Consider the following 27,809-nt stretch of genomic DNA (forward strand, 5'->3'; position numbering starts at 1 on the left):
TTAAAAATATTAAATAAAAATTCATATATTATAGGAACATCCTTATAGAAAATCGAATTCAAAAAAAAAAAAAACTTAATATAATTATGATAGCTCGAAGTTTCATATCATATTATATATATATATTAATTATTCTGTAATTAAATTGATCTTGCCTATTATGGTTGTGTAATTTTATTACTAAGTAATGAATAGAATGTAAATATATATTTTTAATTATCAAAAACAATAAATCAAATACGGATTTAAATAGGACTACCAAAGTATTTAAAAATTTATCATCAGATGAATTTAATTTAAATTTTCAAACAAGAGAATTATTGTAGTTATTTTAATTTATTATAATTTTATTTAAAAAACTTTATTATTTCAAATAATTATTTCAGATTTTATCAATTTATCATATAATAATACATAAAACTTATTAGCAATATAATAGTTATTTATAATTTATTATAGTTTTATTTAAATTTTTTAAAAATAAAAATTAAACAATTATAATAAATTATTATTAATTATCGTCAGTTACAACACACTTCCCATCGCTCAAAAAGAAGAACGATGACCAAAGACGCATCAGCGCTCCGCAGTTGGTCCTTTTTCACTCCGTCTCTGCGTCTCTTCTGTCTCTTGCGCGGAGAACAAAGTTGCATTATTTCCCTCCAAAAAGCTTCAGTCTCCTTCCCTAGATTTGTTTATGGATTCTGCGCTGCTTTTCGTCACAGGTATATTCCTTTTATTGACGGAATTGTTTTTCTCTTCTTTCCAATCGTTTTTCTCCTAAGTTTCAAATCTCAATTCTACTTTTCTTATCTTGGATGGCTCTCTCCGTAGACAAGGGGACACGGAGGGGATAAACCGTGCTCCCTAATCCCTTCCAGCTTTTAAAGAAACGAACCAGTCTTTGGAAGGGGATTACGTGATTGTGAGAGAGTTCCAATTATTTTAGTTGCTGAAGAATTCTTTGTTATTGTTTTGGGTTATAGAAGAATTTGGACTTGTCTGCTTAATTGTCTGTTCCATTTATTTTTCTTTTCAAAACTGTTCAGTTATCAATTATTGCTTACTTGTATTATGTATATCCTGCCAAGCAAACCTTCTGGACATGGCTGTTCGTTAAGCGATCGGTTGGCGTATATTTTTCCATAGGAATATGATATAGCCGTGAAATTGCAGACAATATACACGTACATTGACATTGACATTGATGATGGTGTTATTGGTTGCTGTACGCTGCTCTATGAATAGGCTTCACCTTATCTATTTGGATACTTTCTACATGCGCTGCCTCGAGAACAATATTCTTTATGTGTTTGAACCAAGTTCACTCCAGTTTTATCTTGAATATCTTGTAAATAATTTAACCCACTTTCTACTGCATTCTTAATGATTTATATTCTAGAAACTTAGGGCTTTGAAAACTTTACTGTCTACAGAACTATTCGTGCTTCATTTTTGGATATTATTTCAACTACTATAATGGATTGAGTGATTGCGAAGTCTCTTCAACATTGTTGCACTGTGTTGCTTACCTGAATGTTGACCGTAGACCCTTATTCTAGTTGTACTTCACATGCTTTCTGAAAAGGAAAAACAAATAATACTTTTAGGAACAAGCAAACCTCTCTTATCTTTCAAATTCACTTACTGCCATTCTAAGTCAAATAGTATACTTGGTCAAGTCATAAGTTCCAATAAACTAAGCAAGCTTCTTGCTTCAGTTCTATTCGACATGAAACAACTTAGAAGCTCCAAAGCCTTAGCTTTAACCTGCACCGTCACACATTTTATACATGATAGGCTTTGCCCTTATTTGTTTCAGAACGGAATTATGATTATATACATTACGGTACATCTGTAAGTCATATCCACATGATTTTCAAGCCAAGAACTTTTCCAACAAATTCTCAAAGAAGAAGCTTACTTTAGCCCATCCCTTGGCCTCAGCTGGTGCCTTTGCACTGGATGGAACCTTTTTCACATTAAGCATCATGGTGTGTCCAATTTCTTTACGTAGTGCTTCGATGGTCTTCATGTCTACTGGATTCCCTGAAGCATCTCTCACATAGAATACATTCATAGCTTGCTCCCCGATTGTTGTCACACCTGCTCTTGTAACTGATAAGCCATTCTCCCTCAGAATTCTTGTTACTTCAGACAGCAAGCCTACTCTATCTTTTGCACAGAGTTCTAGGCTTAGACCCTGAGATCAGTAGAATCAATTAAGATGTACATAAAAATTATTAAAGAAAAATAGTTTAAGGCTATGTTTGGAACCAATTTAGAAATTTTGTGAAATTCATTTACTTTGTAGTCAATATCCATAAATTGATAAGCCTCTTCAGAAATTTCCATTTTTGATCTTAAAGTTCTGATTCCTTGTCCATAGGTTCTGATTACTTTTTTGGTTCCTGTTCTGTCTAAAAGACTCTGGTTAGACAGAGATTTATAGATCAGGGCAGTTGGGAAAATTAAGCCCCTTCCACGTTGCTAGCAGCTGAATGTTTCTCCTTTTTTTCCTCTCTCTCTCTCTCTCTCTAAGGAACTTCCTCTCTCTCTTTTTTTTGTTGTGTGAAAAGAAAGCATAAGTTTTCAGAATTGAACTATGATGTTGATAGTCTTTAAAGATTCATTCCTTATCTTCTTCGATTCTTCCAATCGGAAGGATTATGATAGTGGCAACTCTTTGATAAAAGCTTTAATTTTGCTGAATGGGCTTAGGTTATTTTCTGGCCTACATGCTAGATCAAAAGTGTGGCTTTTCTGGTATATATGCTTAGTAGCAAGTTGTTCAGTGACTTGAACCTAATGCTTTCTAGACTCATCTTAATATCCTTTTGCACAGGTTGTATGTAAACAATTCCATTATTAGTTACAGATGACAAAACTGAAATAGCCAAAAGTATAGAGTGCTTAATATTAGATCTGTGACTAATAGCTTTTTCTCCCATTTATACCATATTCTTTTTTATTATTACTTGTGCAAAACTTCCAAAAGTGACTTTTCAGTTTTTCCAGAACAAAAAACCATTGAGTCGTTGAAATTATTTAAATCCAAAATGGATTTTCTTCTTAGCATAACCGTTGAAGATTGTTTGAGTACTGATATTTTGGGCTTATAATATGATATTACATGTTAGAATATAAATAATTAATTTAAATTATTTCTTACTACCTTAAACTATTAAAACATTTAGTTGTTCAAATTTATTATTTCACGGAGGAAGAGAATCCTGACATAAATTCTATTATTTCCAAAAAGAGAAAAAAGTTCTGAGCTGTAAAGCAGATGTAGGAAATAATAAAAGGGTAAATAAGCAAGTTAGTTAGGGTTGCTACTCACCTCACTTACTCTTCTTTGGATTGCAGCTTCAAGACATTTGATAACCCTTTCCTTCTCTCCTTCAGTATCAAGTGTACAGCCATCCATGTGTCGGATAAAATACTCCTGCAAGTTACACAAGCTTAACTTGGAATAAATTCTTATTCTTTCCATTAAGAAGCCACTTAAAATACATGGGTCTCCACAGTGAAACTGAGCTTCTAACAGGATGATTTTGAAACTCCTAAATTTGGCATGCAAGAACATGCAGTATATCAGTTTAACTGCTTTGGAAATGGAAATTATAATTATTTCTAATAGTATATCGATGTGTATGCAAAACTAAATTAGACATGCATGCTTCTTGGACAACCAGACTAAATAAAGAGCAAATTGAGCAGCGATTGTGGTTCATTAAACATTTATTAGATGACATGTCACTATTGATTGTACAATGAACAAACTATTTATTGGAAATAATTGGCGGCAAAAGCAGTATTATCTAGGAAGATGAAATATACACCGCCAACAAACTGAGCACCTACGCTTTGAATTCTGATTACACTGCTTGATCTTACATAATTGCAGCTAGCTGATATAGAAAATTTTGCAGGTGATTTTCTTGTGAAACTAAACCAGAAAATAATCGTGGGTTTACCTGTGAAGCACTTGGACCATCAGATGAGATGGTGGCATGGAAAACGACATATTGCATGTCTGTGAGTGTACAGACAATGTCAAACATAAGTTTAGCTCGATCCTTGCAATGGACACTAACTACTGAGTATCCCTTTTCCTCACAGCGTTCAATAGTAATCTTTGGTTTTAAGGAGAGAGGATAATCAACCTCTGGTGTTACTCCACTTCCACTACCTTCGTAGTCTCTATCAGCAAATAACATCTGGTGAAGTCGACGATCAACATGCGTGAACCCCATGGAGAAACTGGTGCGAGCCACTCTCTCATCATCCTCGCACCCACGCAAGATGTGCTTTAGCTGTTCCTTCATGAGAGATAATCTGGTTGGGTCATCCACAGCACGGCATGTGGCATCATCATTGACATACAATACACATGCTATTCGCTGATTGTGCGTCCAGACTTCTGCAGCAACCACATTAAAGTGGAGGTTGGCAAGAACAGCAGAGATTTCAGATAAGAGGCCAGGACGGTCCTTGCCAATGAGTTCAATGGCTGTGTGATCCCCAACAGAGTGCACACCCACCCGTTTTCCTGGCCATGTACTCAGTCCATCTCTGGTGTGGCCCTTTGGTCCTAGAGCCTTTTGAAAAAATGAAACAAGTTGCATTCAGTATCTAAATTGCAGAAATTAATAAGAGCACGGAGCTACCAATCTGCCTTTTAATAGGGCCCTTAGAGGAAGTCTAAATTGAATGGCCATGATCTTTAAGTATTTCATAGATGCTTATGCTAGTTAGGCATGTAACACTATACAGGGGAGTGTTTTCCTCCGTACTATGCATCAGTGATTGGGACAGACAGGGTTGGACCGGAGCTTTCCTCACATTACTAAATATTCAGACATGATTCCAGTACAACATTGAGTTTGAGTAACCTAATTGACGCATCTAAGCATCACTCTTTCTGTATCAAAATTGACATGTTTGCAATCTTGGTTTCCGTGATTCAGATAGGCGAAGGCATCATTTGTTGACACGAGGAATGTTCAGTTCAAATGGGAAGGGGATAACATAGAGGTGTGGCAGAGAGTGCTTGTTAGGAGATGCATGAGAAGAAAAGAGGTCTTTGTGAATGAGTTAAATGAGAAAGAACACTAAGAGAAAATATTAGAAACTGAGTTTTGATGGATGTATTGGAGAATTCATAATATGAAGCCCAGGACTTTCTCTTCTTCATGCAACGAGGTCAGGTTGGTGCTGTATGCCTCCCTGCCTTCAGTGCCTAATTTTTATGTCACCTGGTTACATGAAATATCTGTTATGGTGATACTGATAGCAGTTACAAGTCTTATAGTCTGGTCGGTGTCCTGTTTACGTGTGAAGCTATTGGAGACAAAAGCTTATGGTAAAGGCAATAAAAAAACAACATACCTCCTCAATGTATGCAATGGTTTTGACATCAGTAACCTTGTTTCCTTGCTGATCGGTGACATGGAATACTGTTTGATCAAAGAGAAAGTAAACTTGTCACTTTATTCTCTTCCACGAGAGCGGGTTAAAGGGGTAAGAAGTTATCTTTTTTCAGTTATGGTCAATTGCACATCAGACTCATTACAGGTAGCAAAATATGGAAGGAGTAATAGAAACTAATCACCATTTTTGAAAAGCTTGTTCTGAGAATAAAATACATACCATCCATGAACCATCCGCCATCAGAGGAGATGTAAGCTTTGGTGATAATGAGATCAAGGTCTGTTAGGACTTGCACAACTTCAAGCAATATTCCTGGTTTGTTCAGGCTGTCAACCTATATCCATCAGCTTCTATAAATGCTACCGCCTTAAAATTTTAGTGAAGGAAAAGTTCATCTAAGCATGTCATAGGAATAAATAACGCAAACAAGCATGTTCTGTTTTTAGCCCCTATATTGTTAACTTCTATAATTCTTCCTTTTTCTTGTTTTTTTTTTTAGTGTTTTTTTAGCAGTAATCCGAACCAGCTATTGTTGGGTGAATAAATTCACATTCATCTAGAAAGAAAATCCAGTGACTGGTGTTAACTCAGCTTGAAGAACCAGAAGTCTTACTTTTCATTGAATATAAGTTTACCTTGACAAGAGTGCAGTCTTTGCAGCTCGAGTTATCCACTGAAACCCTACAAACAAGGAAGAGTGAGAAAGGTAACTAATCTAAAAGCAAGACAACTCCTGAAAATTGCATTTGAATGTTTATGACCAATCAACCTTGGAGGATTCATTCTGGTGTTGAAATTCTCGTACTCAGGATCGAAATACGGCCAGCAAACTCTGGCCATTTCTGAATACAAAATTTCTTCAATAAATCAGATGCCACCTAGCTGTACAAGACAAAAATAAAGAAGGAAATATAACAGCTTACCAAATCAGCTCTTTGATTATTAGAGAAGTAACAATATTACTAGTGTTCAGCAAGTCCTGCTATTAAGGAAGAGAGAATTAGGCACTGGTGGATTCTGAATTGACATAAAACTAGATGGAGAAGATGAGAAACCAAGGAGGGGTTATTTCTGATAACAGAATAGAAATAGAGTGAGTAGTGGTTGGGAGGAAAGCTGCAGAGGTCATAAAGGTGATTTAGTTTAAGGTGAATAGAAAATGAAATTGGAGTATGTTCGAGTAGAAGATAATATGTGAGATTCCCAAATGGGAATCTGAAAAATGAAAAGCTGGTGGCAGCCCAAGGCATCAAAATATACACTGTGAGAGTGGTCTAGTTTGTTTTTTTAATGCTCTGAGAAGTGAAGATTTTATAATGACTTAAGTTTTTTTAAAAAAACTAGATGAATAAAAGAGACATATGAATCACTTACTAAACTAACATGTTCTCTTGACTATTTTCTTTACTTCCTCATCCTCTACAACTTCTTACTAATCTCCTTCTGTCTGTTTCAACTCGACCCTCTCCAACAAATCCAAGAGGTACCCAGAAAGAAAGAAAGAAGGAAAAGAGGAATTCCAATTTCAAATCATGACTGCTCCAGTACCAAAACCATCAAAACTCTTCTGGTGCCTTGGGCAAACACCATTGAACCAAAAAAACTCCCAAGATGAAGCAAAAAAAAAAAAAAAAAAAAACAAAGATTCCCATTTTCTTTTTACTTTGGGTAAATGGTATGAAAATTTTATCTTTCTTTTTTTTTTTTTTAAATATATATATATATATATATATATGTATAAGGGGACCCACGAACAGGAAAGAGCCAGGAGAATGGAAAAACCAAGTTGTAACACTTGCAAGGCAACTAGTAAAGGCCTGTAAGAACACACACCCAAACAAACCTTGAGGTGACATAAAGACTTGGATTCCCATCCTTTCCTTTTTCCAACATCCGTATCCCTACAGTTCTTCCTTCCCTTCCTCATAATCACATCCATCCATTTCTTCCTCCCTCCCTCCTCTGCAATTTTATTTGTCTTTCTTTCTTTCTCCCTCTTCCCTCATCTACTATTTCCAAACCCACCATCAACAGGAGCAGATAACAATTCGTTCGAGGAAAAATATTAGTGGTATAATCAAATGTGAGTTTTATACGGGTACGTACCAGACAGACTGAAGAAGAAGAAGAAGATGATGAAAAGAAACTCTGCGCCGACAACAGCTGCAAATTCTTTTTCATTAAGAAATCTCCATTGCTTGGAGAACTTGGAGTCGGAAGTCACAGGCGTCTACGGAGTGGAGAATCATAATCATAATCATAATCATAATCATAACCATAATATCAAGTAACGAAGAAAGAGTGGTTTACCTTGACGAGTGAAGTGCCTTCGGAATCCAACATACACCCAGAATAAAGGAGAAAGCCTATTCACACCACACTCTGCTTTCTACGTCGGAATCCCACTTCTACACTTCCCTCTCTCTAATGGAACCTTCACTGAAATAATGAGAGATGGCGAGGTGGCCTAAAACCCTTTTTTTTAATATATATTCATATATATATATATATATATCCTCGTTAATTCTTTTTTAATTTATAAAAACCAGTAAATCATGAATTTCGTTCTAGCGTTGCGGCGTCAAAATATTAAAAAAAGAAAAACAATTGGGTGTAATAAAAACACTCTCCCCACTTTCACTCAAGCGCGTGTCTCACGCTCACTTGAAACGTGTGGTCAAGGTTCATTATCGTGTCCACGTGGAGTTCGGACCGACCAGTTAGGCACGCGTGGGACTCAGTGTACGTCGAGGCGCGTTCTCTGACTACTTGTGTACCTGGAAGCTGTCGTCGTCCCACGTTGGGATTTCCTAATCTTAATTAAACCATAATTTAATTTTATTAAACCACGAATTATTCTAGTTTTTTTTTTTTTTAATTAAAAAATATGAACTATAATTTTAATATAATTATTTTAATAAAAAGTTATACATGTGGTAGAGTAATTAACAATAATTTTATAGAAAGTAAAAATAATGATAAAAAAGTAAAATATCTGTGTAAATAAAGTTGATTTATATTTAGAAGAAATAATAAATGAAATATTAGAAAGGAAAAAAAAAATTAATGGTACGCGTATGTATTGCGCGTTATCTTTTTAATAGAATAATACATGTATAAATCACGCGTAACAACTCATTTACAATTTATATTATCGGATAATTGATCACGTAAATTTTATTTTAAGAATACAAAATGTGCAAATTTTGAAACGTGTTAATGTATAACGTACATATCAGTTAACTCTAATCTGTACACAACTCATGTAGTAAATGAGTCGTCTCTAAAATGCATGCATAACCTATTTATAAACAATTTATAATCATAAAATATTAAATGGGTTAACCAATTATAAACTTAAATGAACATATGACATATATTATACATGTTTTATCATGTTAGTACAAAGGTATATATATATATATATATATGAGATCATGCATGTGAACATATAACCACTTTGTTTGGTTTTGAATTTGAAATGTTAATTAGAATTTTCGAATAAATACATGTGTATATATATGTGTGTGTGTGTGTGCGTGGTGTGATGTAAGTAGAGTTTTGAAAGGTGTTTGAAAGTGGGAAGATTGTGGAGGGATAAAAAAAAAGGAGAAATATGGACCGTTGATTTATTACCAAATGATTAGATGGTAGTTTGTGGTCAAATAAATTGTCCAAGACAACGGGGCAAATAATTTGATGGTTGCTCTAAACCAAAATGGAATGTCGGGTTGGATTTTATTGTGGAATCTAAAGCTATGTCTCACATCCAAATGCCACCCATTTTAACTCTTACACACACACATATATATATATATATATATATATCGAAATACCCATTTCATGATATTACATGAATATCATTAGAATTTGTAAAGGATCTTTAAAAGTCCATAATCTTAGACTTACAATACATTAGATTTGTGAGGTATGTATGTATGTATGTATATCCTAGATAAAAGGTGTATATGCAACCAACGGTAATGGAATGGATAAGTAATTAGAGGTCGGCTTTTTATGTTTTTGTGCTAATGATTCAAGCCGTAGGAAACAGAATCGTATTCCAACTTGGTAATTATTAAAACTACAAAAAGTTTCTGAGTGAAGAATTTTTACAAGTTATTAGGGTTTTGAAAAAGTTTGCTTTTGTCTTTTCAATCAATTGGGATCACATGCTTCAATTTTATCTTCTTCTGTTTAATAAGGATTGATGCTTCGTAGAGAAAGGGGGAAATTTTTTGGTTTTGTGTTTAAGATTAGGGTTTGATTCCCCCAACCCATTATTAATTAAGTTAATTAATGTGTTAGAGCATAACATACTTGTGATATCTTTTATTTGAGAATTTTATCTCAGATTTATGTAGTGTATAAATATATATATGTATGTATATTATCTTATGTTCTTCTATGTGTAGGAAATATTTTGCTAAGAACTAATTTGATAACGTATTAAAATCAACATAACTTTTGTTTGGGATTGTTGAAGTTAAAATTTTTTGTTATAAAAAAATTATTTCTCTTTGTTATGATTATAAATTTTTTCTTATTAAAAAGCAAGTATAACGTGATATTCTAATCACACGTTAAAAAAATATATCATTGTTGAGTTATATATAATAGCTTAAATCACACATTAATAATAACTCAAACTTAAGTTTTGTAAGGTTAATGGTTTGAGTTTCAAAAGTTGTTGGACTAATAATATTTTGAGCTACAGTGTTATAAATGATATCAGACTATATGCAATTCGATGACTCTGACTGGTATGATTTTGGACCTTATAAACGTTAGTGATCTATGATTGTGTGATGTGTAATCTTGACAAAAATATAAAAAAATTTGAATGGTGATGATTGTGATGCCTTATCTCTACATCAGAAATATATATGATTATTTAACTTTTTATAAGAGGTTAGCTACTAATAATTTGAGTTAAAACTTTCGAGAATTAGTACTTTGAGATCGAAAAATTGTCGAACAGTGGTGCTTGGGCTCGAGATATTAGGCGATGTTTGGTCATAAAATGTTGAGGAAACTGATTTGATCAATGTTAATGTCTGTTAGCTGTGTTTTGGAAGATGATATTAAGCAAGTCAAACATCAATCAACTCTGAAAAAAAGAAGAAGAAGAAAGTAGAAAACCTATACCAAAATATATTATTCTTCATTTGATAACAAATTTTGCAGCATGATTGAAATGTAAATTTAGTTTATGTAATGATATTTGTTTTTTACAAATGCCCTTAAATCAAAGTATTCTCTGCAGTGCTCCTAACTGTTGGGATTTTTGTCCCATTAACTCTGCAGTTAAATATCATAGAAATGAAGACAGGATTGAGAAAAACAGCAGATTAGAGAATGATTTGATCATAGGAGCAGGAACTGGCCTTTGTGCTAAAATCCTTGAAACAAGAAGAGTTTGTTCAATTATTGCTTTGACAACTGTTTGAGACAAATTCATTGAAAAACTAGTTGAGGATAATTCAGAGGCAACTAAACAAAGTGGTACAGCTATCCTTGTCAAACCCTCATGAATGATTAGGGTTGAGAAGAGAGGAACATGTAATGTATGTGATAAGAGGACATGATTTCTTCTTGTGGCAAAGGACAGGTTGGTCATAAAAAATCTAACATTATCATATCTAAGATGCTAAACAAGCAGACACTTCCACTGATCTCTCCAAAATCAAAGTCAACCTCAGAGTCAAATGCAGGAATCTTATATATATATATATATATATATAGATATAGATATACAGGCTGTATAGAGGAAGCCAAAGGCTCAATCATTCCTCACAGTGTTGGTAAGACCTGTTGGCTAGTCCAATTCCAAAAAGAGAAAGGTAAGTTAGTGGTAGAGACACAAGTCAATGCCCCCCACCTCAAGAAACCCTCTTGCTCTTCAAGTGCAGGTGTCTGTGCTAACGGTGGGACAATCTCCCCATTTGTTGGCATGCAGATATGCCTACATCAACCAGACATCTCTGACTTCATGGAGACCCCCTTCTCTTACACTTTTTATTACCACTGTCAACTCTTCTTCAACTATTTTCACCTGGTACTAATTCTTTTTGAGCCTATATTCTGGACAAATTTAGAATTAGTGTAAAAGGACTTTTTAATTGAGAAAAATTTTAATTTTTATTAGAAGATATAAAGAATTATGCTCATATATATATATATATATGTGAATTTAATAGAAATTAGAAATTCATTTTTTTCAATTTCATGTCAGATTCCATGTAATTCAATTTAAATCTTTTTAAATCTTTTTAATTTGAGATAAGGGTGGATTTACAAATAAACTCCACAAAAATTCTTTACTTATCCCAAACATAACCCTTTTAACTCCCGTTGCGAAAAAAGGCATCGGCAATCAGAGCTTGATTGGCCAGTAAAAACTGAAGAAGATTTCAAGACTAAACCCTGTTTTAGTAATTTTCTCAAAACAAATGCACAAGGAAAAGGACTAACACTACTCAGCTTTGCATGCAACTACCAGAGGAAGAGATTGCAAAAGATAATCAAAATAACCTATTATATTGATGCTGGTCTGATTTGAGAAAAAAATCTGCCATTGATGAGGACTCTTATTTTCCAAGTAATTGAATGGGGATTCTATCTATTTAACATGAGAACAGGCAACCTAATGGCAGATGGATTTCTCGTATATTAACTATCACAACCAAACCAATGTCATTTGTACAAGACCGAGTGGGAAGACCTGACATCAATGCCACGCATTTACTTTCACCCCTAAAAATCTACTCATTTTATTGCATAGACAATTCTTCTTAACGGGACATTAAGATAACTGTATCCTATACATAACCATTGCTATGGTGTATTGAACTTCCCATTCAGAAACTTAAGAAATAAAAAATTAGGAGGGACTTATGAACAGATAACTGCAAATGACAGCATTTGCAAAATGCACACAATTTATGCCATCTTTCTCATAGCTTTGTGTAGTGAGGTATAAATTGCTCTCCTGCATGATGGAGATGATCATTATCCCCTTCAAGAAGACGAACAACCTGTAAAGATACCTATAGTTGAGTATTTATGCGCAACGAAAATTTAATGGTAAGCTCGAAGTTCACAGCATTAATAATGGGCACTAATTTTTTAGTCTTTCCATATTGTTTTCAAAAATTTTATTTTCTAAAGTTATTATTCAATGGTTAAAACCGTTTCTCACGAAAATGTTGTAAGCTTGAACTTAAATGATATCACCCTATATACAACACAAAATGAAACATGTATAGTAACAATAACAAAAAAATGTGCATCACTGTATGCATCATTATCTCCAGTCATCCAGAGATATCCTTTTCGAGCACATTTGACGTGCTTGCATGCATGTTTATCAATGTCAAGAAACGACTTATTTTCACTGGTTTTATAGGGTATGATGTCATCAGTCCCTAAATTTGCATTTTTGTTTGTTGCAACGGGAATTTATCGTGACACATCAAAAAAGGAAATGTCAAAGACAATTACCTCTCCCATTGAGGGACGCATTTCAGGCCTTCTTTGAACACACAAGTATGCAGTTTTGGCCATGAGGTACAATTCGTATGTGTCATATAAATCTCCAATGCGGGGATCAATGAGCTCATGCAATGCAAGCGTTTCGATTATGGGTTCAGCCTAAAAAATTGTCAAGGAATATGCATGTCAACTTTAGATAAAAACAATGAGTAAAAGTTTCTTTGTGCCTGAAGGTTATCCTGCACAACAACAGTTTTAAATAATTATTGAAATAGAGGACCTGAAAAACTTTAGAAGGAATCATACCCATTGGCGTATAGATTGTTCTTGCCCTTCTCTTGCATCAATTACTTTCCGTCCAGACATAAGTTGCAGCAAAACAATGCCAAATGCATAGACATCAGTTCTTACTGAAACAATTCCATTCTCCGCATATTCTGGCGCAAGGTATCTGCAAGAACCAACATACTTTGCGTGATTTCATTCTGGGGAAACTAGCAATACATACTGCTTACTGATGATAATGTATGCTGCCTAGGGTTGTAGGAGATTACCCTAGTGTGCCAAGTATCTTTGTCTGCACTGGATCATCATTTGTCTTCCATCTGGCAAGGCCAAAGTCACCTAGCTGTGAGTAAGAGATTTTGTCCCATTAACCAAAGTCATCCAAAAAATTAACAAATAATTCAGAAATATGATTTTTAGAACTATAGACAATATTCTCCAACCAGTAAAAGATTAAGAAATCAGATAATATGAAATGCTCAGTACAGTCACTGATGACAATACAGCCACTTGAAATGCAGGATCTCTGACAAGGATGATAACATATTGGACGTTCTAATGATCAATTCTAAACCATTGCCCTTATTGCATATCCCAAGAAAAAAGGAGTGTGAGAAAATATGTGAGATAAGGTGCTGCGTAATTGAAAAAGCTTGGAAAGGTCAGTAAGAGTTTACCATGGGAACATAGTCATGAGTCAGGAGTATATTGCTGGGTCGCATGTCTCGATGAATTATAGGGCCTCCACGACATTCTTCATGTAGGAAACGCAAACCTTTTGCGGTGCCAAGGGCAATAGCACGTCTTTGGTGCCAATCAAGACCAGGTGCTGTAGTGTCTATAAGAAATGTTATTTCCCTGCCTCTCTCCTCCACCCAAAGGGATTGGGGAGAGAAACAGAGAAAAGATAATTAATTCAAAATTCTGATGGAGAATTAAATAGAACCTTTTTACAGAATATGACTTAGCAAGACGAGACTGAAGTGGACTTGGGTAATAAATTAGTTATTACTTACCAAATAAATGCCAATAAAGAGACTTGTTGCAAATATACTCATACACCAAAATGTTTAGGTTCTCCTTGCAACAAGATCCCAACAGCATTACAATGTTCTTGTGGCGTGCAAAACTTAAGACATGCACCTCTGAATGAAATTCTGTAAATCCTTGTGTACTGGCTTCTTTTCGTACTTTTGCTGCAATCAGCTGTCCATCTTTAAGCTCACCCTTGTATACATAACCATATCCTCCTTCCCCTAATAAGTTCTCCTTTGCAAAGTCATTTGTTGCAAGCTGAATCTGAGGAAAAGTGAATTTCACGGAATCCTGGATATACAGTTCAGTTCTTGCCCCACAACCAGCACAAAGTAGAGGTGCTTCTGAGGACTTCTGCCGGATGACTTTATTTTGTTGCTTCAGTATGTTATTTGAAGCAAAGGAATATTCATGATCTCCTCTGATGTCTGGAGAAGCACGAATGTTATTTATTGAAACTGAGGGAAATCATTTAAAGGTAAAAAGATAATGTCTCTTGCTTCAGGAATTAACAGGTAACTGAAGAAGCACATGAGAAATCCGGTTTAATATGAAAGTCAATAAATTGATATATTATGATAAGAGGAAGTAGTTTATCCTCTTAACTATTCATACCTGAACTCCTTGAGATTGTATAATCAGGTAAAGGATGAAATTCACAATAAGATGAATGGTAATTGATAATATTAACTTCAATTTAGTGGTTAATAGAACAACACTCTTCAAGTGAAATTACTGCATACCTATTTATTACCAGCAATCCAGTTTATTGTGGAAAATTTCCAGTCACTTACAGCCACTTGAGCTTTGATAATATCATTACTTTCAAGTCTTTATGAATTAATAGATATGTGAGTTTCATTGTTTCTTCCATGAAAATTATCCACGTTCTTAATTCTGGTAAATAATAACTAAAATTTTAGCTTCTTCACTAACGGCTATCTTGGAGTTGTCTGCTGCTTACACGTTCTATTCCAGCTTGAAATATTGAAATACTGATCAAGCATAAGAACAGAGTTGATGAGACAAGGTTTCCTCATCAAAATCAATTGTACTAAGATTTCGATATATTATATTCAAATGACCCAATTTTTGCTTGTTTTGATGGGTCTTCTCTCAACATATGTTGAGTCTTTGTCCTAGAGCTTGATGGGATTTTCACTACTTTTATTTTCCTTCAATTTCAGTGTCCTCTTTACTAAACTCTGTGTTTCTTTTTTGTCTTCCCCTAATTCTGTCAGGTTCTTTTTATCTTTTGTATTTTTGTTTTTTGCATTTGTTGGCTGTGCAGGGTGAACGTGTGGGCTTGTCTGTGTTTCTTTACGGGTATGTTCACTCATCCCACTCACGGTGTCCAACTCATCTCCTAGCACTCAAAGTCCCTCATTAACTAGGATTGAAACAACTGTTCTAGACTTATCGTCTCATGTATGGAGGCAAGGTGCAAAGTTATTTCCTCTTCTGGGAGAATTCACACAGAAAGGGTGCTATAACAAAGCCACTAAAGATATACTTAGGAAGAGGGGCGATATTGGGAATAAAAGTACAATGGAAAAAAGGTTAAAACTTTATAGGGTAAAGTAGGTTTTTTCACCACTCGCACAGAGAGTTCTTGGGAGATGCCATTTGTAGGCTGTTGAAACTGCAACAAGTTACAGTGGTCGCAAGCTGTTGAAATTGCAAAACAAGTTGCAGTAGTTGTAACGGGCACGTCCTTCCCGCCCAACTCAGCCCATAAATAGGCCTCCAGTCTGCATGAGAAATCAATGAGTCATTCCATGTAACTCTCTTTCTCTCTCTCTCTGATATCTTTAACATTCCAACAGATGATTTTACTAATCATCTTCAACCGTCACCATCACATTCCCCGCCTTTTCTCACACCTTCTAATCCTTTGATTCTTTCTCATAATTAATCGAGCTCTCTAGTTGCTTAAATTCCCTACTCTTCCTTTTCTTATTTTTTTTTTCTTGATTCATTTATTCACAATCCTGCTATGGCACTTAACAAGGTCTCTTTCCTCTATGCCATCGAACAAATCCATAACCTGGCTTTCGAGACCCTCAAAACTTACTCCAAATTTAGTAAACCTTCTAACGCAGCTTAATACCCGTTCTGATTCCAGAGACGGCACCTGAAACCCACATGGTTGTTCTGACTCCAAATGCGAGAAAATATCCCCCTCCATTATAGCACCATTTTCCACCTCTACAACATTCCAGCGGCACTCTAACTATCCCGGAGAAGAAGTACAGATTGGTTGAGGGAGCAAGAGGATGGCTCTAGTGAGAGGAACTGACCTGGGAAAATGAAGCTTTTCCACAGAAAAAGACGTTACGCCAACTAGCCTGACCGGAAAAACAGCTAAAGCCTCCGGCCCTCGCCGAAACAAGGAAAGAAGAAGAGACCCCAAGGAGGAAAACAACGACGACTCGGAAGATCAATCGGGCTGATTGCATTAGCTGATTCCCTATGCTTCTGGGTTGGGCTTTCGAGTGTGCCAATCTGGACTTTGGTTTTGACCCATTTCTGCTTCTATTTTTAGTAAACATGGGCTTAAAAAGCTCAATCCGATTAGGATTGCAGGACTAGTACAGTGGTGAACAGATGGCCGGTCGCATCCTCATCGCTCCATACTGGGTTCCCTATGACTTCGCTCTTCCTTCCAAAGCAGGTTCCATATTGTTTTCTTTTTATTAAAAAATTTACAATTTAGTTTTCAGTCATTGTACCATCACAATCTTTTAGAAAAAAGTTTTCCCATCCCTCTCGTTCTTCTCTTGATCTATCTCTTCCTTCCTCTCTCCCCTCCTTTCCATGTTCATCTAACTATCATACATGACTTTCTATCAAAGGTAGGCTGTCCTACATCAACAAGTACAAAGGAATAAGGCTTTGACTTGTTCCCAATATGAGTTACGTAGACTGTATATGCAGCAAAAAGTTTTGCAAATGTTCACAAACGTACTAGTTGAGAAGATAATATATCCCAAAAAAGATGCATATATGTTGGGTTTTCTGACCTGATTTTTCTTGCTTGTGAGAATTCGCAAAATCTGACAGATGAGTATGTTCTCGTGATTTTGATGAAGACATAGGCTGATGAATAATACTCTTATGCATATCAGAGCTTTCCAGGGAACCTATTGATAAAGAATAGTTTCCAACAGAGATGACTGACTGCTCTTGGTTGGCACTACCTTGAGACAGCAATACAGGAACAGGCTTGGACATTGAGTAAAACGCCTTATGGTCTATTGGATCAGTTTCATTTGTCACCTGAGCTCTCAAAATCTGCACGATCAAGCTGTCTTGAATCCATGCAACTCTACTAGGTATCTGCTTCAGATAAAATCTCAAATCCCGTCTAAGATGCCTGCTAATATCTTTAAGTTAGCAGCCAAGCTATTATACACATGAAGCGTATAGTGACAATCAACTACTTAAAAACCAGGTTGACCTAGAGGGAAAAGGAAACAAATGCATCATTTAGGTATTGATGATTCTTAGTAGAAATAAAATATCAACCATATTACAGACAAGTACCTGTCAAGTACAACCCACGTTGCTTTACACCCTACCACTTCTTGTAAAATCACTTTCCTAAGCGGAGTTCCTGCTGTAACTTTAACTTCAATGCATACCTGAAAATGAGAAGTAAATCAAATACATGAAGTGAAAAGCTATGCATAAAGGACACTTTGCAAAAACTTAAGCCAATACTTCCATCAAGATAGACATGGAAAGGTATTATTCCTTAGTGATAATTTATTCCACGTCTGACAGGGGCTGGACTGCAATTTATTTCTAGTAGCTAGAGTAGTAGAAATACTCACCCCAAGGGGAGAAAACACAAATGACAGCATGGAAAAACTTGTCCATTTTCTACTACCCCAAAGGGAGAAAACACAAATGACAGCATGGAAAAACTTGTCCAACACTAAGTTCAAGATGCTGCTACAAAATATCAAACAAGGATGCTAATAGAATACATTTGTTATTGTTAGACTTAAAAAAAAAAAAACCATACAACAGCTTGATGCAGCCAACTCACTTCTAGTAACCTTTCTTATGTTAAATTCAACATTCAAAATGTATAAACTAATGCTAAAATACAAAACCAAAAATAAGCTTGATGTAAAAACTATGGATTTTAGAGACTTCTTTTCCACAAGTGAAAATACAAATTCATTGTTATAGAAATAGAAATATATTTCTTTCTTGTGGAATTGAAGACATTATGAAATTGATTCAATTTATATAAATCATGACTAAATTATACATGTCAAATGATTCCACTAACTATGATTTACCCACCTATTTGATTTGTTACAGGGTCGCAGAAGCAAGATGTTGCTCCCAGCAAAAATATGACAGACTGTTTTACTCATTATTATTTTCAGTAACTTTGTACTAGTTTAATAATTTATAAAGATGGGCCTTCTCATGGTTTCTTTCAGAGAAATATGGTGTCTAGAAGAAATCGTGAGTTGAATTACCCCTTCATCTTCACAGTCTTCTGCACTTTGCAAGAGCATATTTACATACTGATCAACTTTCTTCGTAACTTCCTCTTCAATAGCACGATCAGTGGCGCCAAAGAAAGATTCCGAACATGGCTTGAGCGTGTAACCCACTATTAAAAAAATGAAAAGAAAGAGAATTGCATAGTGAGATTATATATAATAGCCATTTGATGTTACTGAATATGCTAACAGCTCATTCCAACTTCATCTTTATGATAATTCAGCATAGGATTATGGCTATAAGGCAAGAAGCAATTCGTCGAACACTTACTGGGATGAGGCACCTTGTGCAAAACTGCAAGCACGAGAAGCGTATCGCCAGGACGAAGAATGTCCCCTCTCATCCGCAAACCATGAACAGTGAGCTCGAGCTCATGCTCGCTGCGATCTTTGGTAGCATCATAAGCGATCACAACATGAGACGGCGACGGAGGAGCCTCCATTGATGAACAAACAGGGTTGGAAAAATCAACTAGGCACGTATTTCCTACGAAGCTTGTTCGGGAAGTAAGAGATTGAAGGTGACTGGTGAGAATTTAAAGGGGGAAAGCCAAATAGGGTTTATCAGAGAATTGATTAAAGAACATGGGAATGAGGATTAAGATGGATGACCCAATGAAAGGCAGTCTTCTTGCACTCTGTTGGATCTGCATTATTGGGAAGGGAGAAGATTCTAAGGATATCAGAGGAGATATGCTTTCGGATATTCGAATCAACTTACCAGAGAAGAGCGGGAAATGGTGCCGTCTTTCAACAAGACAATCAGAAGATGGCAATGTCGTTAAAGACAGAATGCTTCTCTTTTGTTTATTCCATCAATTTAAAGCAGTGCTTGGCAGTGGTCAAATGTACAGAGAATCCATGGCAGGTCGCTTCTGTGCTGGATTCAGATATTACAGTAGGGGAAATAATTCAAATGAGAAAACGCAAATTAGATTTGATAAATGTCCTTGTCATTTTTATTCTAATATTTTCAAATTTTGAATGTAGCGCCCGGAAAGGAGGAAAAAAAAAAAAAAAAAAAAAAAGGGGGGGGGGGGGCCACGTCAGCAGCCACGTCAGCAGTCCCGGCCAACCGGGGCCTGCCACGTGGCAAGATCGCGTCACTCCGAAAGGAGCCACGTTGGCGATCCGCGTGGGTGCGATCCGACGGCCCAGATCAATCACGCGATCGGACGGTCCAGATTCAAACGCACGGACGGCCCAGATTCAATCAAAAATGAACGGCCCAGATTAAAACGAAACGAACGGCTGTGATCAAAAGGCAAGGGGTTATAAATAGAACCCCCACACCAGACCAAAAACCCTAGCCGCCAGCCGCTCGCCGGAGAAGACGAACCAGAGGCCGACCGCCGCCACCCGCCGCCACTCGCCGCCGCACCGGGGAAATTTCCGACCGCCGATCGAGGTAAATTTCATACCCCCGACTCGTTTTTCCCCACTGATTCCTCCTATGGCCAAATCGAAGCCGAAATCCCGGCCAAACGGCCGGAATACGCGGCCGAAGCCCAGCGGCGCCGCCGCGCCCCCTCTCGGTTTTTGCCTCCGACGAGGCCCTTCCCGGCCTCCGTTCGATGCAATTTTTATATCACCGTGATCACCATTCTTTTCTCTACAGGTTGACCGAAGCCAAATCACCAAAACACGAACTTCGCCGGAGAGTCGCCGTACCCGAGAGCGCCGCCGCCGGTAAGCTCCGCTTTTCCGTGATTTTTTGGCCTCCCGAGGGCCCTAGGGTTGTTTTCTGACAAGGACCAATGCGAGTGTGGCCGAATTCGGCCAAAAACGGCCGAAAACAGTCAACCCGAGGCGACTCGCCGCCGTGCCGGAGTTGCGATTTGGGCCGAAAGAGGCCCTGGGCCTAATTTGGATTTTTTTTGGAACACGTGCAGGTACTGTTAGCGTGTTTCAGTTCCCCGGGAAAAATTCAGGGAAAATTAGGGACAGCCTGCAGGCGCACTGTGAATCGTATTCGGATCCCGAAAACAAGTAAGGACCCCTCACCCTATTTCCTATCACGGTATTAAAGTTCAAAATGATAAAACAGTATTTCTTGAATTAACGCATGTGTGAAATTGCTTAAGGTTGCTAATGGAGCCCGAGTCTAGTGTGATTGATGATTTACTGTTATTTGGCCTGTTTACAGCTTTAAATGCAAAATGAGGTTTGATGTGTTCATTTTACAGATTTGTGTGCATGTACTACGTTTTTATTAATTATGGGTTGAATGACTGAGAAACTGATACTGTATGTTGTCTGTCTGGTATGAATTACGATTTGCTTGTTTAAATGTGAATTGATGATGCTGATTGAGGAAAAGGAAAAATGAAAGATTGTGTAGACTGATAATTGTATTATGGGGGTCAGCCTGACTAGATATCCTGGGAGATGGTGGACGGACCGGGTCCGTAGGGAACCCTACCGGGATTGTGGTCTCACATGCCGGACGGGGTATGGAGATCTTATGGTTTTGGCGCCCATACCGGACGGGGTATGGGGACGGCCCGTTTCACCCTCATACCGGACGGGGTATTGAGGTTTATGGTTTTGGCGCCCATACCGGACGGGGTATGGGGACGGCCCGTTTCACCCTCATACCGGACGGGGTATTGAGGTTCATGGTTTTGGCGCCCATACCGGACGGGGTATGGGGACAGCCCTGGAAACTGATTATGAATGTTAAAGGTTAACGGGTAGCGGAACCCCTATGGACCCCCACGGATACTAGTAGGCTGGTAAATGAGAAAAAAAAGATATGTTGTACAATGATTGAATTACAAGATGCGTGATAAGTGTTATGTTTTACAGCTTAGATTATTCAATGATTATGATAATGCTATTGTTTTTCTCATATTGTTTTCATAAATTCCACTCAGGTAAGTGGATGGTAAAAGTTTTATTATTGATAAAAGGTTTTGTTGTTAATAAACGAGTTTATTGTAAATTATGCTCCATTGGTCTTTTTGTAGTTTTCTACCCACCTTTATCTCCGTGACGGTGAGATGTCGTGATGTTCTTACTGGGCTAGTGTAGCTCACTCCTTAATTAACCATTTCAGATCAGGAAGACATGGTTCCCGAGCCCGTTCCGCAGGAGGACGACGAAGGGGATGCCTAGAGACTCTGTAGTCATACGCATAGTTTATTTTCGAGTTTTCTTTCTTAGTTAGTTTAACCTTTTATATTTTAAGTACGTTTGTTTGGTTTTTCGTGTAAGGGATGTTAACTGAAATTTTGATCTCGCTTCCGCATTCGATATATTTAAATACTCATTTCATTTTAATATTTTCCGGGGCCGTTACAGTTGGTATCAGAGCCGCATTTCCTCGGACCCATCCCTTACACTATAGTCCTTTAAAGAAATACTCACCGATTGGTCGTTACTCAACCATTCCTTGTAAATGCAGGTACACAGAAATGAGGAGAGGAAGGCCCCCACTAAACCGAGCGGCCCAAGATAATTCGCTTCGGGAGGATTTGGACAGATTATATGAGATGGTGGAAGCTCTCGTAGCTGCTCAGCGAAGGCAAGAGGAGAGAAAGGAGTTACCCGGACCTCCTCCGCTAGCGCAGGTTGAGCCCCCGTTACAGCAGGCTGATCCCGAGCCACCCCGGCAGGAGCCTGTTCCTCCACAGTACCACCCGGCACCACAGCCGCGGTACGACCCGGTACCACAGCCACGGTACCAACAGGTACCGCCACAGCACATTCCAGTGCCCCCACCCCATCAGCAGGCGCCACCACAGGGTCCCCCAGTTCACCCTCAGCCGGCCCCAGTTCCTTTACCTCGGGACCCCGCTCCCTCCTTGATCGACCCTGGCTTCATAGAGAGGTACAGGAGACTGAACCCTTCTACTTTTTCGGGGGAATCCTCTTTTGAAGAGGCCCAATACTGGCTGGCGGAGACTGAGCGAGCCTTTGAGACCTTGGGAGTAATTCCTGAGCAGAGGGCTGCCATTGCCTCCTACATGCTGGTAGGGGAAGCAGTACGCTGGTGGGAGCTCAAGCGGGCCACCCTGCCTGTACCAGTTACTTGGGAGCAGTTCCTAGCGGCTTTCCATGCGGAGTATCTCCCTAAGTACATCCAACATTTAAAGGAAATTGAATTTGCTCAGTTGGTCCAGGGTAATATGACAGTGTCGGAGTATGCCCGCAAGTTCCTGGAGCTGGGCCGACATGCCCCGGAGACATTGTTGGATGAGGGCCGAAAGGCCAGGAAATTCCAGTGGGGTCTCCGTCCGGCGATCAGACAGCACTTGTTGGTGATGGAGCTTGAGACATATTCGGCAGTCCTGGCAAAGGCGCAGATCATAGAAAGGAGCTTCGACACCCGCCCTCAGCTAGCGGGAAGTTCCCGACCTTCAGCCCCGCTCCGCAGGCCAGCGCCTACCATGCCGGTCCAACCCAGCAAGAGACCCAGGCCTGCCGCTCAGGGCCCTCCTCAGGCTATGGGGGCAGCTCGTGGGAAGATCTGCCAGTACTGCGGCAGGGATCATGGGGACCGACCCTGCTACCGCCTCAACAACACCTGTCGCATATGCGGCAGTGCCCAGCACTATGCGAGGGAGTGTCCTAGGAACCAGAATCAAGGGAGGCCTCCAATCCAGGGCAGAGTTTACAACCTTACCCAGAAGGATGCCGATGCAGACCCGAACGTGGTACATGGTATGTATACTATCTCTGGCCACATTGCTCATATTTTGTTTGATACTGGTGCATCACATTCTTTTATTTCACATGTTCTTGCTTCCAAAATTTGTGTACCACCTGATAGACTTGATTCATTATTGTTTGTATCTACCGCTGGGGGGGAGACATTACTAGGAGAGGTTGTCTACAGGGCATGTGCCGTGGAGATAGCAGATAGGAAATTGAGGGTAGACCTGATAGGGTTAGACACAGGGGATTTTGATGTAATCCTAGGAATGGATTGGCTGGCGGCGTATCACGCCACCATAGACTGCTTTAATAAAAAGATTGTATTTAATCCTCCCAACGAGGAGCCATTTACAAGTTAATAAAATTATTCGGTACTGATTCTCCCTAATGACAAATTCTTTTCTTCTTAATTCCCAGTGCGTTGATATTGTATTTTCCCTAACTAGGTAAACCCAAGAAGGAAGTTTGTATCCAAGAGATTCCAGTAGTCCGAGACTTTCCAGACGTATTTTCGGATGAACTGCCCGGTCTACCAGGGGACAGAGAGGTCGAGTTCACCATAGACTTACAGCCAGGAACCCAACCCATCTCGGTAGCTCCTTACCGAATGAGCCGCATCGAGATGGAAGAGCTAAGGAAACAAATCACTGAGCTACAAAACAGTGGCTTCATTAGACACAGCATTTCCCCATGGGGTGCCGGGGTTACTTTTGCAAAGAAAGGAGATGGAACGTTGAGACTGTGTATTGATTATAGAAGGATAAACAAGGTAACAATTAAAAACAAGTACCCTCTCCCCCGGATTGATGACCTTTTCGATCAGTTGCAGGGTGCACAGGTCTTTTCTAAAATAGATCTACGATCAGGTTACCATCAGGTAAAAGTGAGAGCAGAAGACATCCCCAAGACGGCATTCCGAACCAGGTACGGACACTATGAGTTCCTGGTTATGCCGTTTGGGCTAACCAACGCCCCGGCCATCTTTATGGATCTAATGAACAGAATCTTCAGAGAGTTCTTGGATAAATTTGTCATCGTGTTCATCGATGATATCTTAGTCTACTCAAAAAGTAGAGAAGAACATGCTCATCATCTTGCCCAAGTCCTCCAGGTACTCAGGGAAAAGAAGTTGTATGCAAAGTTGAGCAAGTGTGGATTTTGGCTCGAGCAAACCGCCTTCCTAGGACATGTTATATCGAAGGAAGGGGTGTCGGTGAACCCCGAAAAGGTTGAAGCGGTACTTAGTTGGAAAAGGCTGACAACAGTTAAGGAAATTCGCAGTTTCCTAGGGATGGCGGGTTATTACCGCCGGTTTGTCGAAGGGTTCTCCAGTCTAGCGGCCCCTCTAACCCAACTCACAAAGAAGAATGCAAGGTTTGATTGGAATGAGAACTGCGAAAGGAGTTTTTCAGAATTGAAGAAGCGACTGACTACTGCACCCGTGCTGGCTCTACCGAGTGGATCAGGAGGGTATACAGTTTATAGTGATGCCTCCTATCTGGGCCTGGGTTGTGTCCTGATGCAGCATGGAAAGGTTATAGCATATGGGTCTAGACAGCTAAAGAATCATGAGAAGAACTATCCTACCCATGACTTGGAGCTTGCCGCAATCATACACGCCTTGAAAATTTGGCGCCATTATTTGTATGGAGAGACCTTTCAGATCTACACCGATCATAAGAGTTTGAAGCACATCTTCACTCAGAAGGATCTCAACATGCGTCAGAGAAGGTGGATGGAACTCCTCAAGGACTATAATTGTGACATCCTGTACCATCCAGGTAAGGGCAACGTAGTAGCCGATGCCCTCAGTAGGAAGAGTGCAGGCACCCTAGCCCATCTGATGGTTTCGGAATGCAGGTCCATTGGGGCTACACAGCAGGTTCGACTGCAAGATCTGAAGAGGGCCACATGTTTGAGCCACCTAGCAGTCCAACCCGAGTTAATCCAAAGAATAAAGGAAGCCCAGTCAATCGACCCCGCCCTAGTAAACCGCAAGAAGGATGCAGAACAGGGAGTGAACTCAGAATTTCAGATCTCTGCCGACGGATTGATTCGTTTCAAGGACAGAATGTGTGTCCCAGACGACAATGAATTAAAAAGAGACATCATGACAGAGTCCCATAGTTCAAGGTTCGCCATGCATCCAGGAAGTACAAAAATGTACCAAACTATGCGACCCCGATTCTGGTGGAATGGGATGAAGAGAGATATAGCCGACTTTGTATCTAAGTGCTTGGTATGTCAGCAGGTCAAGGCAGAACATCAACGCCCAGGGGGGTTGCTTCAGCCCTTACCGATTCCAGAATGGAAGTGGGAACACATCACCATGGACTTCGTATCGGGACTACCCAAGGCACGATCGGGACACGATGCCATATGGGTAATTGTTGACCGACTCACTAAGTCTTCCCACTTCCTGGCCATCAGAATGACTGATTCGTTGGACAAATTGGCAAGGATGTATGTCCGGGAAATAGTCAGACTGCATGGGGTCCCAGTAACAGTGGTATCCGACAGGGATCCCAGATTCACTTCTCGGTTTTGGAATAGTTTCCAGCAAGCTATGGGAACAAAGCTGTCCCTCAGTACTGCCTTCCACCCCCAAACCGATGGACAATCAGATAGGACAATCCGTACGCTGGAGGATATGCTCCGAGCTTGTGTCCTTGACTCCGGAGGCCATTGGGACGACCATCTACCCCTGATAGAGTTTGCCTACAACAACAGTTACCAAGCAAGCATCGGCATGGCCCCATACGAGGCGCTTTACGGGCGTCCGTGCAGGTCACCGATTTGTTGGGAGGAAGTGGGCGATAGAAGATTGTTTGGCCCGGATTTAGTGGAAGAAACCACGTCCAAGATAGTTAAGATCAAGAAGAACATCCAGACAGCTCAGAGTAGGCAAAAGAGCTATGCTGATACCCGGAGGAGAGACCTGACCTTTGAGAAAGGTGACCGGGTGTTCCTTAAAGTCACCCCCTTCAAGGGAATTAGTAGGTTCGGCAGAAGGGGAAAATTAAACCCCAGATACATTGGACCCTTTGAAATCTTAGACAAGATTGGTACCACTGCCTACAGACTTGCACTGCCCCCTGAGCTCTCCCGGGTTCACAATGTGTTTCATGTATCTATGCTGCGCAAGTACAATCCGGACCCTTCTCATGTCGTGGCTCATGAACCGCTCTCACTCCGAGAGGACTTGTCTTATGAAGAAGTACCGGTCAGTATCACGGACCGAGAAAGCAGAATACTCCGTAACCGGGAAATATCATTTGTAAAAGTCTTGTGGCAGAACCACACGCCTAGGGAGGCGACTTGGGAGCTGGAATCAGAATTTAGGGCCCAATATCCTCATCTGTTTGATCAAGAGTAATGAGGCAAATTTGGGGACCAAATTTCTTTATGGGGGGGAGAGTTGTAGCGCCCGGAAAGGAGGAGAAAAAAAAAAAAAAAAAAAAAAAAAGGGGGGGGGCCACGTCAGCAGGCCCGGTCAGCAGTCCCGGCCAACCGGGGCCTGCCACGTGGCAAGATCGCGTCACTCCGAAAGGAGCCACGTTGGCGATCCGCGTGGGTGCGATCCGACGGCCCAGATCAATCACGCGATCGGACGGTCCAGATTCAAACGCACGGACGGCCCAGATTCAATCAAAAACGAACGGCCCAGATTAAAACGAAACGAACGGCTGTGATCAAAAGGCAAGGGGTTATAAATAGAACCCCCACACCAGACCAAAAATCCTAGCCGCCAGCCGCTCGCCGGAGAAGACGAACCAGAGGCCGACCGCCGCCACCCGCCGCCACTCGCCGCCGCACCGGGGAAATTTCCGACCGCCGATCGAGGTAAATTTCATACCCCCGACTCGTTTTTCCCCACTGATTCCTCCTATGGCCAAATCGAAGCCGAAATCCCGGCCAAACGGCCGGAATACGCGGCCGAAGCCCAGCGGCGCCGCCGCGCCCCCTCTCGGTTTTTGCCTCCGACGAGGCCCTTCCCGGCCTCCGTTCGATGCAATTTTTATATCACCGTGATCACCATTCTTTTCTCTACAGGTTGACCGAAGCCAAATCACCAAAACACGAACTTCGCCGGAGAGTCGCCGTACCCGAGAGCGCCGCCGCCGGTAAGCTCCGCTTTTCCGTGATTTTTTGGCCCCCCGAGGGCCCTAGGGTTGTTTTCTGACAAGGACCAATGCGAGTGTGGCCGAATTCGGCCAAAAACGGCCGAAAACAGTCAACCCGAGGCGACTCGCCGCCGCCAGCGGCGGCGCCGTCGCCGGAGCACGGCGGAGCCGCCGTGCCGGAGTTGCGATTTGGGCCGAAAGAGGCCCTGGGCCTAATTTGGATTTTTTTTGGAACACGTGCAGGTACTGT

At 39.8% G+C, this 27,809-nt stretch overlaps 2 protein-coding genes and 1 long non-coding RNA gene across 9 annotated transcripts; 1 reads left to right on the forward strand and 2 right to left on the reverse strand.

Moving 5' to 3' along the window:
* Positions 1 to 524: 524 nt before the first annotated feature.
* On the forward strand, positions 525 to 6,026 carry LOC148270549 (uncharacterized). Its single transcript, XR_015814365.1, has 2 exons — positions 525 to 725; positions 3,936 to 6,026. It is a non-coding gene; the product is annotated as an uncharacterized LOC148270549 (long non-coding RNA).
* Positions 1,350 to 7,907, reverse strand: ACR3 (ACT domain repeat 3). 6 transcript variants are annotated; one of them, XM_088210464.1, is made up of 10 exons: positions 7,747 to 7,907; positions 7,543 to 7,666; positions 6,206 to 6,278; positions 6,072 to 6,117; positions 5,656 to 5,770; positions 5,395 to 5,462; positions 3,981 to 4,604; positions 3,344 to 3,448; positions 1,925 to 2,203; positions 1,350 to 1,580 (listed from the first exon to the last, which is right to left on the reverse strand). In XM_088210464.1, exons 1-10 carry the CDS (start codon positions 7,777 to 7,779, stop codon positions 1,554 to 1,556), a joined length of 1,494 nt encoding a protein of 497 aa, XP_088066590.1. In that variant the 5' UTR covers positions 7,780 to 7,907; the 3' UTR covers positions 1,350 to 1,553. The 6 variants fall into 6 exon arrangements, with proteins under 6 accessions (XP_088066590.1, XP_088066589.1, XP_088066591.1 ...); XM_088210463.1 differs by lacking the exon at positions 1,350 to 1,580 and having other exon boundaries at positions 1,628 to 2,203; XM_088210465.1 differs by lacking the exon at positions 1,350 to 1,580 and having other exon boundaries at positions 1,628 to 2,203; positions 6,206 to 6,318; positions 7,747 to 7,767.
* A 4,040-nt stretch (positions 7,908 to 11,947) lies between these two features.
* On the reverse strand, positions 11,948 to 19,219 carry LOC110818145 (serine/threonine-protein kinase CDG1-like). 2 transcript variants are annotated; one of them, XM_022046909.2, is made up of 10 exons: positions 19,048 to 19,219; positions 18,750 to 18,886; positions 17,797 to 17,894; positions 17,274 to 17,626; positions 14,232 to 14,678; positions 13,893 to 14,053; positions 13,485 to 13,558; positions 13,237 to 13,381; positions 12,940 to 13,089; positions 11,948 to 12,473 (listed from the first exon to the last, which is right to left on the reverse strand). In XM_022046909.2, exons 1-10 carry the CDS (start codon positions 19,217 to 19,219, stop codon positions 12,393 to 12,395), a joined length of 1,818 nt encoding a protein of 605 aa, XP_021902601.2. In that variant the 3' UTR covers positions 11,948 to 12,392. The 2 variants fall into 2 exon arrangements, with proteins under 2 accessions (XP_021902601.2, XP_088066600.1); XM_088210474.1 differs by having other exon boundaries at positions 13,893 to 14,077.
* Between the last annotated feature and the right edge of the window lie 8,590 nt (positions 19,220 to 27,809).

Source organism: Carica papaya, chromosome 1, assembly GCF_054855325.1.
Source record: "Carica papaya isolate Zhongbai chromosome 1, ASM5485532v1, whole genome shotgun sequence".
NCBI classification, from domain to species: Eukaryota; Viridiplantae; Streptophyta; class Magnoliopsida; order Brassicales; family Caricaceae; genus Carica; species Carica papaya.

Coding starts and splice junctions, on each gene's coding strand:
- ACR3 (XM_088210463.1), bottom strand. CDS start 7,779: ATGTTGGATTCCGAAGGCACTTCACTCGTCAAG. Junction 6,279..7,542: donor CTTCTTCTTCAGTCTGTCTG/GTACGTACCCGT, acceptor TTTTGTATTCAG/AAATGGCCAGAGTTTGCTGG. Junction 4,605..5,394: donor CCATTGCATACATTGAGGAG/GTATGTTGTTTT, acceptor TTTTTTCAAAAG/GCTCTAGGACCAAAGGGCCA.
- LOC110818145 (XM_088210474.1), bottom strand. CDS start 19,219: ATGGAGGCTCCTCCGTCGCCGTCTCATGTTGTGATCGCTTATGATGCT. Junction 18,887..19,047: donor GCACAAGGTGCCTCATCCCA/GTAAGTGTTCGA, acceptor TTTTTTTAATAG/TGGGTTACACGCTCAAGCCA. Junction 17,895..18,749: donor AAGACTGTGAAGATGAAGGG/GTAATTCAACTC, acceptor TCTCATTTTCAG/GTATGCATTGAAGTTAAAGT.